General features: G+C 37.8%; 2 protein-coding genes across 2 annotated transcripts; one reads left to right on the top strand and one right to left on the bottom strand.

Annotated features, from left to right (window-relative positions):
* The first annotated feature begins 2,076 nt into the window (after positions 1–2,076).
* LOC107822011 (uncharacterized) lies at positions 2,077–4,175 on the top strand. The gene is made up of 4 exons (XM_016648505.2): positions 2,077–2,581; positions 3,009–3,086; positions 3,176–3,275; positions 3,659–4,175. Exons 1-4 carry the CDS (start codon positions 2,213–2,215, stop codon positions 4,006–4,008), a joined length of 897 nt encoding a protein of 298 aa, XP_016503991.2. The 5' UTR covers positions 2,077–2,212; the 3' UTR covers positions 4,009–4,175.
* A 663-nt stretch (positions 4,176–4,838) lies between these two features.
* Positions 4,839–9,370, bottom strand: LOC107822013 (putative hexosyltransferase MUCI70). Its single transcript, XM_016648506.2, has 6 exons — positions 8,882–9,370; positions 7,221–7,435; positions 6,935–7,111; positions 6,614–6,769; positions 5,598–5,874; positions 4,839–5,431 (listed from the first exon to the last, which is right to left on the bottom strand). Exons 1-6 carry the CDS (start codon positions 9,246–9,248, stop codon positions 5,199–5,201), a joined length of 1,425 nt encoding a protein of 474 aa, XP_016503992.1. The 5' UTR covers positions 9,249–9,370; the 3' UTR covers positions 4,839–5,198.
* Between the last annotated feature and the right edge of the window lie 5,227 nt (positions 9,371–14,597).

The following is a 14,597-nucleotide window of genomic DNA, read 5'->3' as shown; positions in this document are numbered from 1 at the left end:
ATTTTATTTTATCATTTATCCTACCTTTTTATATAGTAATTTTATCCTGTATCATAATTTTTCTTTATAATATTGCAATTGCTAGTGCGTGATATCATGAAACAACGGCAAACGACACAATCTATCCAAACATTTTATACATCAAACGATACAGTACAATACAATACAATACGATACGATACATTTGATCACGCCCAACTCTAGTCCTAAATAGGATAAGCGGTCGCTGCAAATATAATCCGGTTTAAAAGTTCGGAGTCGAATCCCACAGAGAATTAAGGTTTCACTATAACTGTTCAATATCACTAAAAAGACAAGCTCGAACAATTCCAAAATTATAAATATTAAGATTCTTATGTCTAACAAATTAAAGAAGTAAATTAACAACTAGGGATATTAATGGTTGGAGACAAGATTAGAAAAGCCTAGAGTTATGATTTTCCCAATTGTCGGAATCCTTCCTGCTACGTCTCCTACAATTTCGCCTGAGTTTTCTCTACTGATCATGAGCACTCGACTTATTGTAATTTTCTCTCGAGCAACTATAATAATGTACTAGTCATATTCTCTCGAATTACGCTAGCTTGCACTTTTTCACCGCTCACTATGATCACGTCAAAGCTTCGTTATCTCTAATCCCGCTTTTAAACCCGCCGTATTGATCTCTCATATATCTTGGGAGTGACGTTGTTCGACAACAACCTAAATATGTACTCTTTCTCAAATAATACATAATAAATAGGCACAGTCAATTGATGGTCATTCAATCAATAACAATAAACACGTAGTTGAACAAGTAGGGATATTCAAAAGGAAAATTATATTAAAACGTAACAAGAATTCATCCTCCAGAAGGTTCCATCAAACCCTAGATTAGAGAGTTTAGCTACTCATAATTGTATAAACAATCATAGTAATATTGAAAAGCATTAAACTACAGATTAAAGAAGAACGGAGAGAAAAACTCTTGTGATCCGCGCTCCAGAATGTTCCGTAGCCTTTTGCCTCTCCAATAATGTCCTCCTTGGGTCGAATCTAACTCTCCAAAAATTAACTTTAAGAGGTATTTATAAGGTAGAGTTGAGGTCTACACGTCCAAAAATTGTGAAGAAATAAAAGTGGCTCGGATAGCATCGTCGGTGCGAGGCATTGTCAGAGGCACCAACATTTCTGTGCGAGGCACTGTCTGGGGCGCCAATGACAGTGCCCTGGACAATGCCTTGCACTGTCTATGGCCGTGACTTTTCATTGCCTTGCATGTCTTCTTTTATTGCTCCATTTTGTAGATTTGAGGTACCACTTCGTGCAACTTTTCTCCATTTCATGTCCAAGCATTCCTACACGTAAAATAAATTCTATTAAGCTCAATTGTCGCACAAATTAGCATCCAAGCAACAAGTAAATAGAGTAAATAACGTCAAAATATATGGAATTATAGCACAGCATCAATATTATAAAACCCAAACAAGCTGTAAGCTTCGACCTGTTTAACATATTCAAATTTAGCCCTATTCCGCCTATTAAAAAAAACCCTATCACCTTATGACCACTAAACTGGAACTTCAATTGCTTGACATTCAATCTGTTCGCATACACCGTTCGCTAGGGTTTTACAAATTAAGGCACGTGGGGGCGACAGCTGATATACAGCCCCAAGCTGCGTTTTAAAATTCAACCACGTAAAGCAAAAAGGAATCCCTCTTTCCAAATTCTGAAATTATTCTCTGTACGAATAGAAGTCCGCGGAATGACACGAACCGCCACGTGTGCGGAAGAGAATGCTTATGACCCTACACGTTGTAATGTACTAACATTGTTGAAAAATTCATAATACCTTACCAAAACCAACCTCTCCAAGAAAAGTGGAGAACAGGGCCAAAACAAAGGTCACAGTACTTCACGACAAAAAGTACTAACACGTTGTACTAAACTTTCAGGTCCGGAGACGGACAAAACTTTTATTGTATGCAGTCTTACCCTATATTTATGCAAGATGTTGTTTTCACAATTTGAACCTGTGACCTCCTGGTCATATAGTAGACAACTTTACCAGTTACGTCAGGGCTCCGCTTGACGTTACTTCACGACAATACTAGCTAATATGCCACGAATCTTCTGCACTCTTTCTATGTATTGTATATAAATACTTGGGTCCAATGGAGAAAGAAAGTAAGAGCAAAAAAAATAAAGAGAAAATTAAACAAGCTGAACAATGGCCATCAGTGGTAGATTGTTACGTACCTCTAAACATATGGGGTTAGGTGACAATGCTCAGAAACAAAAACCTTGTAAATCTTTCAGTAATTATTCGTTGAGGTTACTATGTTTAAACAAAGGTAGTAAGGTTAATGTTGGTGGCGGAGATATGGAGAAGAAACCAGTGGCTGCTAAGGCTGTTGGCGGGGCAGGCACCATGTCAAGATTGGCATGTGTGGTTGTTGACGAACCAATGACACAGAACTGGTTTCCAGATATCGGTTTAGTAGTAGAAAATGTCTCGGATCTGATACTTCAGAACTTGAAAACTTTCCTCAAAGAAATGCCGCAGAAGTTGCATCATTTGCAGTTGTTCATCGAGAAGGTATGGATTTTCTTTTTCTCATAGGGATATTCTAATTAGCAGAGGCGTGAATACATGAATTCAAAATGAGCGTGATTTATTATATGAGGAATACTTTGTTTTTATATCTGCATAGTCCATAGATACATAGTTGGCTCAACTTTGCAACCGGTAAAGTTGTTGACATGTGACCAGGAGGTCACGGTGAAAATAGTCTCTTGCAGACATGCAAAATAAGACGGCGTATAATATACCCTTATAGTCCGGCCCTTTCCGGACCCTTACACCTTACAATTGAAATTCTACTAATAGTGTTGGTGCACAAGTCCAAATCCCAGATGGACATTTCCTGCTTCATGTTAACTATATGAATAAGAAACCAAGAAAGTATATTGTTATGCTAAAGATTAAATTTTTCTGAGTGGATATATGGAATTCTGTTTTGCAGGGTATTTTGGATTGCAGGTTCTTCACTCTCTTTGCAGTCGCAGGGACTTTGATTGGTTCATTGTTATGCTTTGTCGAGGTAATATATTAGTAATATTTATTGATAGTTCGATTCTAAATTGTATTATCACTGTAATACATAAATTAAACATCCTCGTTATTTTGCAGGGTTGTTACCTAGTCATAGAGTCATACTTCCATTATTTTATGGCACTCTCACAAAAGTCAGACCTAGGACATGTCGTGCAACTACTGATCGAAGCTATAGGTAATTATTATTTTCCTCTTCCTTAAACTTTTGATAGTTTCCACTTTCCTTTTGGAATTGATGCAACTGACGAAAATAAACATTAATATTAATAGTGCAAATAATTACGAAGACAACAGGTTTGCCTACTATTCGATTCTTTAAGAACTAATAGAAGTGCTTTTCAAAATAAGTCTAATAACTTTCTTCACTTTATTTCATATGGGACATCCTTTCATTTCCCATTCACACTACAAAAAATCCAACATTTTTATGTGGCCAAGTAGAGTCACTAATAGACCGTGACATGTTTGTCTAATTTGATGGTATAAAAGAATTATACACTATCAGCATACAGAAGTTAAACTCTAATCGACAATATAATGTTCTATTTTTTCTTTCAGATATGTTTATTTTGGGGACTGCTATGCTTACTTTTGGAATGGGATTGTATGTCATGTTCGTGGGATCAAGAAATATTAATGTTAAAGGAGATCAAGGGACAGGCAAAAACTTGTCTTACTTTCAGACAATTCCATCAATAATGGGAATGAAATCAGTGATGCAAGCCAAATCAAGAATAGGACATGCACTAATAATGCTACTTCAAGTTGGAGTATTAGAGAAGTTCAAGAATATTCCTGTGGTTAATGGACTGGATCTAGCTTGTTTTGCTGGAGCTGTGTTTGTTTCCTCCATTTGTGTATTCATTCTTTCTAGACTTGCTGTCTCTACCACAAAGGCTGGCAACTAAGAAAATCTACCTTTAGGTGGAGAAGTATATATATATGTATAGAGCAAGAAAATTTGTAACAATTATGACTTCTCATATATGACCTTTTTGTTAATAATTCTTTCAATTTGTAACAATTCAAATAAATTTATTCATATTTCTTTTTATATTATTCAGAGGCAGTAAAATGAATTGCATTTGTATATATTACGATTCCTTTGAATTGTGAATTCTTTCTCCAAGACTACGACATAAAAGACAGTGTGGGATTGGGATATAGTATACATCATTTTATGGTCAATACTGAAAGAGGCTGATGGCTTTCTCATTTACAGAATCGTTTTAAACAAGAGAATAGAATAGAGAGTTAACTTGCGTAGTTGACAACACTACACTAGAGAAGTTGCTTATTAGAAATTTTAGTCTAGGCCCAATATAGTAAGTAATTTTTCACCAACAATCAAGTAATCGAAAACAAAGAACAAATACAATCAGACTTCTCTACAACATCTTATATAACACCACTTCACTATAAAAGTTAAGTTTTTGCCGGAACCAAATTTCATGTTTTGTTATAATATATGTTTTCTATAACAGCAATTCGCCGTAACATCCAAAAATATCCAGAACAAACGAAGCTGTGATAGAAAGGTTCTTGTATAATGACTCAAGTATGGAAGTATTTTTAGTCTTGACCATCACCATTATTATTGAGCAAATCCTGCACTAATCCAAGAGAGCTAAACTAGGTGCTTAAATTTGTTAACGCACCTCAATATTAACACAGTAGAATGCGATCTCTGGCAGAATACCCAACAAATTTAGCATTTTCAAAAAACTAGTGATAATAAAAGAATAATAAATTGATTAAAAAAACCTTCCAAAAAACGCCACTTTGTTCAAAAGTGATGATAAAAGAATTATAAATCAATAAAAGACCTTCCACTCTGTTTAATACACAACATATTCACTGCTCTCCTCTTCTTCCCATTGATGAAACCCCCTCGACCTCTCCCTATCCCTGCAGGCTGCAGGGCAAAAACAGTGCCCTTTGAATTCTGAAGAATAAATAGGAATATGCTAATCCTATCCGATCTCTCTATCCAATGTCATCAGCACACATAATAGAGGAAGCAATATGCTCGAACCTTGGAGAAAGACCTGAACATTCTTGTTTCGGCTACCTTTCTCGTGCAAACAACGAATATACATTAACTTGTTAGAGGCTTCGCTTTTCTTAGGTGACCCATGCTATTAACCAGATCTTTACGTGTACAAACAGGGAACATGTTGATATTCCTAAACTCTTTGAACCGCCAAAGGACATATGGAAAACTCAGTTGATCACGGGACGTAAAGCGAACCACCTCATTGAACCATAGGCACATGAACAGATTAGTTGATGGAGTGTGCTCTCTCACAATAATTGAAGCTTCAGCTAGAGCTGCAACAGATAAATTGACTGTGAGAATGACTTATCTACTTGGGAGGACAAGGGTTGTCTCTTTTGTGGAATTGAGGAACAGTTTTATGATGATTATGCAGTGGATAACAATTATGGTAAGCCCAATAGCCCATCCCCAGCTGACAAGGGAAATGAGAAATCCTACCTTTCTTCCCATTGAATCTCTTATCCTCAGGGAGGCCATCTTGACGGTACTGAGCTAACTGCACCTCCACTTCCTCTGGAGTGGCTTTGTTTTTCTTGATAACAGCCTTTGCCTCATCATACACGCTACTCCGAGCCCCATGTTCAGAGATTGCTAGCACAGAGTTTGAATGCCAGAGCAAAGCTTCCAGCACACCCAATGGATCCCTCCTAAGTTGGGATTTCGAATCTACCCAAATGGAATATCTAGCATTCGGAAAGAGACGATGGACCAGCATCTGATTAATTTAGACATGAATTAAATCCTTATAAAACAGCTGCTAGCAAGAAAAAATGTACACATTCACATAAACCTATTATTTTAACAATTTCAAAGGGATAAATATAAGAAACTTGAAAATGTATTGAGAGAGTATTGTGGGCTAAATATTGGACAAAAAGCATCAAAACCCTAGCACAAACATCCTGAAAACTACTTTTTTGGTCAACATCCTGAAATCCACAATTGGAGACCACTTGCTGCCAAATTATACAGTTATACTTTGTACAACTTTTACCTACTAGATCAATGACAACAAAGGCACATGAACTTCAGATGCTATCATCAATTAAATAATGCAATTTCTGCTGTTATTGCTACAATGGGGAGCCCAGGTACAGAGACAAAAAATGGAAAATCAAGCAGTTGGAGAGTATGCAGGTGAGATGATGGATGTTCTCCTCCAAAATGATACATGGTCCAAAAATCCAATTATTAAATCTTAAAAGGAAGCATCAAATGGCGACTAAATTTGGTTTTCCCGACATTATTAATCTTCAAAATTGGATCATCAATCCGATTTGCTTTATAGCACTTCCAATTTGTAAGGCACCATTATTTCTCGACGCATCGTGGAGAAGAATCTTGTTATCGGGAGTAGGGCAAGATTACCAGAAGCTTCACTTTAAGTATTAGGATATTTTCATTGTAAAATACAAAAGCATACGAGAAATCGAGGAATTAGGCAATAAGCATACCTTTGGGATTTTACCATTCAACCTTTGGTCTCGGAAAGGTAGATCCTTAACAAGGATAATGCGCCATTTTCCGATATAATGGTCATCACCAACTTTATGGCCATCTGCCTCTTGTGATGCAAGTGTAATTTCATCCCAAAAAGCCACAAAGCAAACCTGCATCATTTAATTCCAAAAACATTGAGTAAACTAATGTGTCCTGCATCAATTAATTCTCCAGCGCTCCAACCCAACTACTTTGCGATTGCAACTGTAATCACACATCGTGTCAACTAAAGATTGAAAAGCACTCATAAGCATTAACAATCCCAAAAAGATAACCTTCTTGAGAGATGACTCTGACATTCCTATAGGTTGATAGAGATCATCTCCACCACCAAATGCACAAGTCGACACAACAGCTTTGCAGGATTCCATATAACTTCTATCTTCAACAGAAATCCTAAAGCCACCTTTATCACTGTAAAAACCACAGTGGATAGAAGCCTCTCCTTTCACCTGAGAGATAATGCTTAAGCAAATTGTCAAAGAAAAAGAAAGAGAGAGATACATAACTTATTTCATAGGTAAATAGGTAATCACCAAAAGCAAGATGCAGGTCGACAACCTTAAAACTTTCATCCCTTTGCTTGAGAGTTTGGTTTCCTGTGAATAAATTAAATCTTGTGGCCTCCGAGTGTTGCTCAAATGGCATATTCTCATCAACATAAGCAGGATTTGCCTTTGTGGTGTATATCACCAGTTTAATAGGATCAGCAGGTACTTTATCCATGGGAAAATCCAGATGCTCAAGCTCTTCAGCTGGTAGTAGCTTCAAGCAGGCTGCGAGATGCATGATTTGTTGCACATTATTGAAGACGATGGGTCAAAAAAACATATCCACTTTGACGCATTTCAAATATCTTGTACATAAACAAAATCACTGTGTAATAAACCACAAAGGAATGCTGAATAACATAGTTTTACTTGAAGAAACGCCAAATGATCTGTCCCATATGTCAGCTAGATCACTTTAGCACCAACTTTAAGATTCCTCCTATATCTTAGATACTCATATAATAACTCCAAGTATCAGTAGTATTATACATTAACTTGGCTTTTTAAAATAGATGACTTTGTCATTTAGGGAAAGAGGTCAAATTTTTGGGACACCTGAAAGGAAGCATTTACAAGGAAATTCTAGATGAATAAACAAGTGTCACTCGCAAGCTAAGTTGCTCAGACTCGGGTGCCAATATCCGATACGGGTGTCGATCTAGAGGCCGGATCCTACGTGATCTAAATTTTAAGATTCAGGTATATGAATCTAGGTACGGATACAAGTGGGCGGATTCGGCTATATCTAAAAATAGATCTACAAAATTATGCCTAAATTATGAGACATTGTGGAAAACTTGCATGTAGCGCGTAGAGTTCATTAACTCAATCTTTTATTATCAAGTCTTAGGTAGTCATTTAGAAATTTACATTAGCTTTAGTCTTGAGAAATCAAAATGCCAAATCATATTTCTAATTTCTCCGTAGTTTGTGGTCAAAGTACCCAATGTTGATTGACCAGATCCGGAACGTATCCCACACCCATACTAGTATTGGTGTCGTGTCGACATGTGTGCGACACCACAAAATGAAGAGTCCTTGCAACTTAGCTCGCAAGCAGTTCGCTTAGTAACACCATTAAAGACCCATATTGACCAATATCGGAACTCCCAACTAATAGCCCTCGTCTGGAAAGTTCAAGGGAAATCAATTGGGAGTGGAAGAACCTGAATAGAGCATCTGAGCTCATAAAGACCAGATTTTTATCATTGCCCTTATGCCTAGCACATATTTCATCTCTTTGTAGGATATAACAAATCAGAAACATTAAGAGCTTCAAATTGGATACTTGGCCAAATATTACAGACATGCATAGTTTAAGCAGCCTATCAACTCCTTAAATCATTCAACTTTTAAATCACTATATCAGGGGGATTTCATATAGAATGTAAGTAAACTTCATTTGGATTTAGGTTATATACTGATAGGGTAAAAAGAAATTGCACCATCAGTGAAATTTACCATTTTTACTTGATTACCTAAAGAGATTTATTTGTAATTACCTACTAAGTGACCTGATACTTTAAACATATTTTACACCGTTAGTGAAGAGAACTTAAACTCATTTCAATTATACAAGCAATGTGCACATTCTGCATAAACTGATATCGTAATAGTAGCAAACAGTAGTTACGCACTTAAATAAATTAGATCATAATGCAAAAAACTCACGTTCTCTAACTCCATGGACAACATGAGTTACCGGATCGAGACGATTTAAATTCGCCGGCTTCTTCTTCTCAACAGGCTTATTAAGCTTATGTTCGGTCACCGGATCCGGTTTTTTAACAAGCGAACTAGGTCTTGTTCCAATTCGAGAGGCCTCGAAGATGAGAAGAGCCGCGGCAAGTAAGAATAGGAGAACAGGCCACCACCGGAGTAGCTTTTTAAGGATAATATGAGTGCAACTGGTTTTGCTTCGGTGGCCGATTTTCTTTCTCTTCCTTCGAGCTCGTGCCCTAAGCTTGTTGGCAAATTCGTCGGGCTCGTCGTCAGAGACAGTAATGGAGATACTGTTGTTGTTTAACATCGACGACATGGAACGGCGGCGATTAGACGGAGAGATTTTGCAGCCGGCGACACGTCGTCCGTTCTGATCTTTCTTTCTCGGCGATATATATTAGCCAAGGGTGACCAACGCATCAAAAAGCAGAAGTTTACTTCTTTTTCCCTTATTTTTGTCTCTGATAAATTCTTTTTGCTTGAATATTTTTTCCTTTTTTGTTGTTAGAATTTTTTGTACATGTTAATTAGAATTCTAATCTTTTTATAAGCTAAATTAATAATTTATATATATTCAATAAATTTTTTAGAATAAATATAGAATTTGAACAAAAATTACTAAGTATTCTAGCTCAACAAATTCCAAGGAAAAGAACTTTTAAAATTTATCGTATTAAATATTTCAAAGCATCTGTTGTAACTATAAAACTTTTGAAACTTGTGATCTTAGATATCTTATATTATTTACATGACTATAAAAAAAATTGTTTTATTTTTTTCGAAATGAACTAATTAGGAATAGTATCATATAAATTGAAACACGGTTAAAATTCTATATAGCCACTTTAACTCGTTAATCAACTTTTTGAATTTGTTTACCCGTAAAATGGTACAGTTGAATTTATACGTGGTTTGTAGACATGGGAATCGATTTGATCCCAAAATAATATTAAATTAAATAAGAATGCAAGACTTGGCATTGAAATCGAGATAAGAAAGTAGATGGCTTTGTTCCGAAAGCAGAGCTTCCGAAGGCAATAATAGCAATATTAATAAGCAAGAAATAAAATGTTATTGATATTTTGAATAGTATACAGCATAAGTTTGTCGGAAAATATGTGTCCCCTCTAATGGATGTTGAACTCGCTATTTATAGTTGCACTTTGGGAACAAGGTCCTAGAATCAAACCCCTCTTAAATGATAATTATGTGGGTCATTGAAGAATATGTAACGGCACGCTATGAATGTCATGTTCTCTATAACGGACTATGTATTTAATACTGCAGAATATTCTCCATTGAATGCTACCGAGTGGCAGGCATTTATTTATTTTTATGAGCAAAATTCCCTTCGGGGACAACCGACATTGCTGCCCCCGGATTTGATTTCCACCTGTCTCACTTTTCATCTGTCTCTGGTTCCATGTGTCACTCTATTATGCGAGTATTTAACATGAACATATTTTGCCCTATACATATAGTCCCACTACTTTCCGGTGGCACATTCTTGTGTCATCGAGAAGTTGGTGAAGATACCTTTATTGGCTGGAAATTCTCTGACCCCCTCTGAAAAGTTTCTGACGCTTGATTAGACGCACGTCTCTCCGTATTTAATGCCCAAAATACGTATCATCCCATGATTCAACAACATTTTCACCGGTTCTCGAGGTATCTGACCTTGAAACCTAGCGCACAACGTTGAGTTCTATTCGAATGTCGTTAAAGCTATCTTCAGGATCAACTTTTTAATCTCTTTCTCAATCATGACCACGATTTTAGCCGCTTATTCCAGTGCTTATACGCTTCAATCTTCTTCTTTTGCACTTCACAATTTTTCGAACTCTCTCAAACTTTCTTTACTCAACTCACTCTTGATTTCAACTTTCTTTAACCTTCTTCTTCAGAGAAACCCTTACTTCTCTCTGCTAACTATGGCCTCTTCTTCTAAAAACTCCAGTTCTTCAAAGAACAAGAAAAGCATTGATGATGATGCTCCTCCTACGGTGAGCACCATTATCCCTAGAAAGCTTACTACGGCTAAGGATTTCGAAGAGAAGTTCATTTCTCCTAACTCCCTCACATGGGCCATTAGTGTATACCCTTCTTTCATACATCCTTCTAGCATCCCTGCTATGAAGGAAGACTGTGGTTGCCATGATTTGAACATCATCGCTCCTGATCTAGCGGAGCGGGTAACCTTCCCCAAGAAAGATTTTACGTACGTTTACACCTACCCATTCACTTTGGGCCCGTTCTCATTGAGTAGGGGACTTGACCCCCATAATCTTGGAGTTTTGCTTTCGTTATCATGTCTGCTTGGCACAGGTGAGCCCTTCTGTATGGCAGATGGTAGCCTGTCTTCGGCGGCTATGCCAGGAGACGGGGAAAGAGCTCGACTAATGAACCTTTATTCCCCCAAGATTTTCCGTGGGGGAATGATAAACTTCAGCAAATGTGGTCACCATGCTTTGCTCACCAGTATGGATGATGACAACAACTGTGAATGGATGGAGCGGTTCGTTGTAATTGCCACCAGGGACATCATCTCGGCCACAACTTCATCATTTCCTGAATCATGGAATCGTACACGTAAGTTCAACGTCTGTTATTTCTTATGGTTAAAGGTTTTTTCATGCTATCACTGATCCTTCTTTTTTCATTATTTCAGCAACTCGACGGACACCACCAAGGGTTGAAGGCTTGGACCAGTGGGTCCAGAAAATTTTGGACGTCACCACGCCTGAAACCCGTTGATAAGTGGGGATTTTGACTACTTATTAGCGCCTTTTAGCTTTCGTTTTAGTCCAAAAGCATTTAATTGTATTCCCAAAAACTGATGAAATATGCTTAATTGCAGGAATATTGGAAAATGAGTCTCCAAGATGAAATCCTACACAAGAAGGAGTGATCTGAATTCAAGGACAAAAACAAACACAGAAGTTTAAAGTGCGGACCGCAGAATATCATTTGCGACTGCAGATTGTGCAGAAGAACTTATCAGAGATCCGTGAGAAGTGTGGTTCGCACATGAAATGTGCGGCCGCAGAAGATAGGCAAGAGCAAAAGTTTAGAGAATCTGTCAACGGAAGTGCGGCCGCAGAAGATCAGCTACGCGGCCGCAGTTGCATTTGTGCGGTCCGCAAAAGAGTCATGTGCGGCCGCACTCAGAAATGTGCGGACCGCAGAAAGAGAGAGATGCGGCCGCGGTTCAGAATTGTGCGGCCGCAAGATTCCAATCCTGTCAGGTTGAAGCAAAAGTGCGGACCGCACATGGAATTGTGCGGCCGCAGAATCTCTGAAAGAGCATTTTTATCCGAAAATTTCAGCTATGTATAAATAGAAGAGTTTCACTTTTTTAGGGCAAGTTTTGACATCAGCGGATACAGTAGCAGTTTTTCTTTACTCTCTTTAGTAGTTTTTTTTCATTTTGAGCTTTTTGAACATAGATTTCTTTATTCTAATTATCAATCTGGGTTTAATTATCATTTCTTCTTCTATTTCTTCTGTCTTAAGCATGAGTAGCTAGATTTTTACTAGAGTTGTGACCCAACCCTAGAGTGTAAACTTAATGGGTGTTTGAATTATGGCTTGTTTATGGTTGGGTATTTATTATTTAGCCTTGTTCTTGCTTTTAATTATAGAATTAATGGTTGCAAACATTAGTTCATGCCTATTTGACTTGGTCTCTACTTGAGAAAGAGAGACTTAGTCTAGGAAAACATGGCTAACAAGGAATTGGGGTGAATCAAGTTGATAGTCCCAATTAAAGGTTTGAATCTAGAGATAGTAAAACCTGACTTGAGCTTGTTATCAACCATTTTGTTCTACACCCATTTGGACTTGAGAAAGCCAAATTGGGCAAAGTTACTCTCTGACCGAGAGGTATTGAGTGGGTACTCAAGTGTTGATGGCTATAATACACCCCGACCAATAAAACAAGCTTTAAAGTTTACAACCCGTTAGGCAAACACCTAGGTGAAGGTCATAACTTAGGTCTTTTTATCATTAGAAAAACAACAAAAATAATTTCTTAGTTTCATTACTTAATCTTGTAATCTTAAATTGGAATAGACATAGAACAAGCATCAATTTGTGGAAGTATAATTTGAGATAGTTCATACTCATACGCTGCAATTTATACTCCTAAATCCCACGTATAGCGCCCTGTGAAATTCGACCCCGACTCCTTGTTGGGTATTACTATTGCAATCGACCGTTTCATAACCTTGAATTGAGGTGTGAACTTGGACGAGATCAATTTTTGGCATCGTTGCCGGGGAGCATAAAAAATGGATTTAGCTATATATTTGATTTTGTGTGTGAATTGTCTTCTTTTAATTCCTTGTTACTGATTTGTGTGAAACAATTTTAGGTACCATAGTGGAAAACAACAACGATCAACTCGGAAACACGCCTTTGGGGGATGTGGACGTTGAAGATGACCAAGTTGAAGAGGTTCCTCTTGAACCTCAAGAAAATAGAAGAGGCTGGACACCTCAAGACAACATCCCAATTCCACCTTCACCTCCACCAAGAGCGGCTCCACACCGGGTGTTGCTGAATGAAGGATATGCAAGTGCCATTGTCCCGCCCCGCATTAGGGCGGGCAACTTTCAAATCACGAATGTAATGCTCACATTATTAGAGCAACGGGAATTCTTCACTGGGGCTCCGAGTCAAAATGCATACAAATACTTGAAGGGGTTTGTGGACACTTGTTGGGGGAGTAAACAGACAAACGTCTCCGAGGATGCTTTAAGGTTGAGGCTATTCCCTTTCTCTCTATGGGGGAAAGCCTTAGATTGGTTAGAAATATTGCCAAATCACTCCATCCATACATGGGATGAATTGGCGGAGAAATTTATTTCCAAGTTATTTTCTCCCGGGCATATGGCTACTCTTAGAGACGAGATTCTGGCATTCAAACAAGAGCCCAATGAGCCGTTGCATGAAATATGGGAGAGGCACCGAACTATGGTCAAAGAGTGCCCAAATAATGACATGACGGAGGCTATGATTCAACAAACTTTCTATCGGGGGATCATACTACCAATCAGTGCGTGGTTAATCAACTTGCCGGTGGAAATTTCATAACAACGCCGTATGCGGAAGCTTGTGAGGTTTTAGATGAAATGGCGGATACTTCTTCGGCATGGCAAAGTAGAGCAAGTGTTCCTCAAGGTGATCCGAACGTGATTCACCTACATAAAGAGTTGCATGACCATGGGCAAGCCATTGCCGAGTTGACCACCACAATGAATCAATTAGCAAAAGCACAACTTCAACAAGTGAAAAATCCTAAGCAAGTCAATGTTATGGAGGGAGTTAGTATGATGGTGAACAAAAGAAGGCCCAAAGGTCCACAAGTGCAAAACCGAATAGAGAATTATGTGCAAAAAGATAATGGGTTTGGTCAAGATGAATCTTACAATGAACAAGAGGAGGAAGTGCAATATGTGAACAACTTTCAAAGGCAAAGAAACAACTCTCAAGGCTCGAATCAACAACAATGGCGACCTCAAGGTAATCAAGGGAATTTAAATTCTAACAACCAAGGTAATTGGAATGGTGGAAACAATCAAGGGAATTTCAATAGTAACAATACTCAAGGAAATTGGAGTAGTGGTAATAACCAAGGCAATTGGAGTGGCAATAATCAAGGATA

Source organism: Nicotiana tabacum, chromosome 12 (assembly GCF_000715075.1).
Source record: "Nicotiana tabacum cultivar K326 chromosome 12, ASM71507v2, whole genome shotgun sequence".
Lineage (NCBI taxonomy): Eukaryota > Viridiplantae > Streptophyta > Magnoliopsida > Solanales > Solanaceae > Nicotiana > Nicotiana tabacum.
Note: the sequence above shows the minus strand (reverse complement) of the source record. Positions and strands in the feature narration are given on the sequence as shown.

What these genes read in the sequence shown, in the direction of transcription:
- LOC107822013 (XM_016648506.2), bottom strand. Translation starts at nt 9,248, where the DNA reads ATGTCGTCGATGTTAAACAACAACAGTATCTCCATTACTGTCTCTGAC. An exon ending in TGTCCATGGAGTTAGAGAAC is followed by an intron (nt 7,436 to 8,881) that starts GTGAGTTTTTTG and finishes TGCATCTCGCAG; the next exon opens with CCTGCTTGAAGCTACTACCA. An exon ending in CAGAGTCATCTCTCAAGAAG is followed by an intron (nt 6,770 to 6,934) that starts GTTATCTTTTTG and finishes TAAATGATGCAG; the next exon opens with GTTTGCTTTGTGGCTTTTTG.
- LOC107822011 (XM_016648505.2), top strand. Translation starts at nt 2,213, where the DNA reads ATGGCCATCAGTGGTAGATTGTTACGTACCTCTAAACATATGGGGTTA. An exon ending in TGCAGTTGTTCATCGAGAAG is followed by an intron (nt 2,582 to 3,008) that starts GTATGGATTTTC and finishes TCTGTTTTGCAG; the next exon opens with GGTATTTTGGATTGCAGGTT. An exon ending in CATTGTTATGCTTTGTCGAG is followed by an intron (nt 3,087 to 3,175) that starts GTAATATATTAG and finishes GTTATTTTGCAG; the next exon opens with GGTTGTTACCTAGTCATAGA.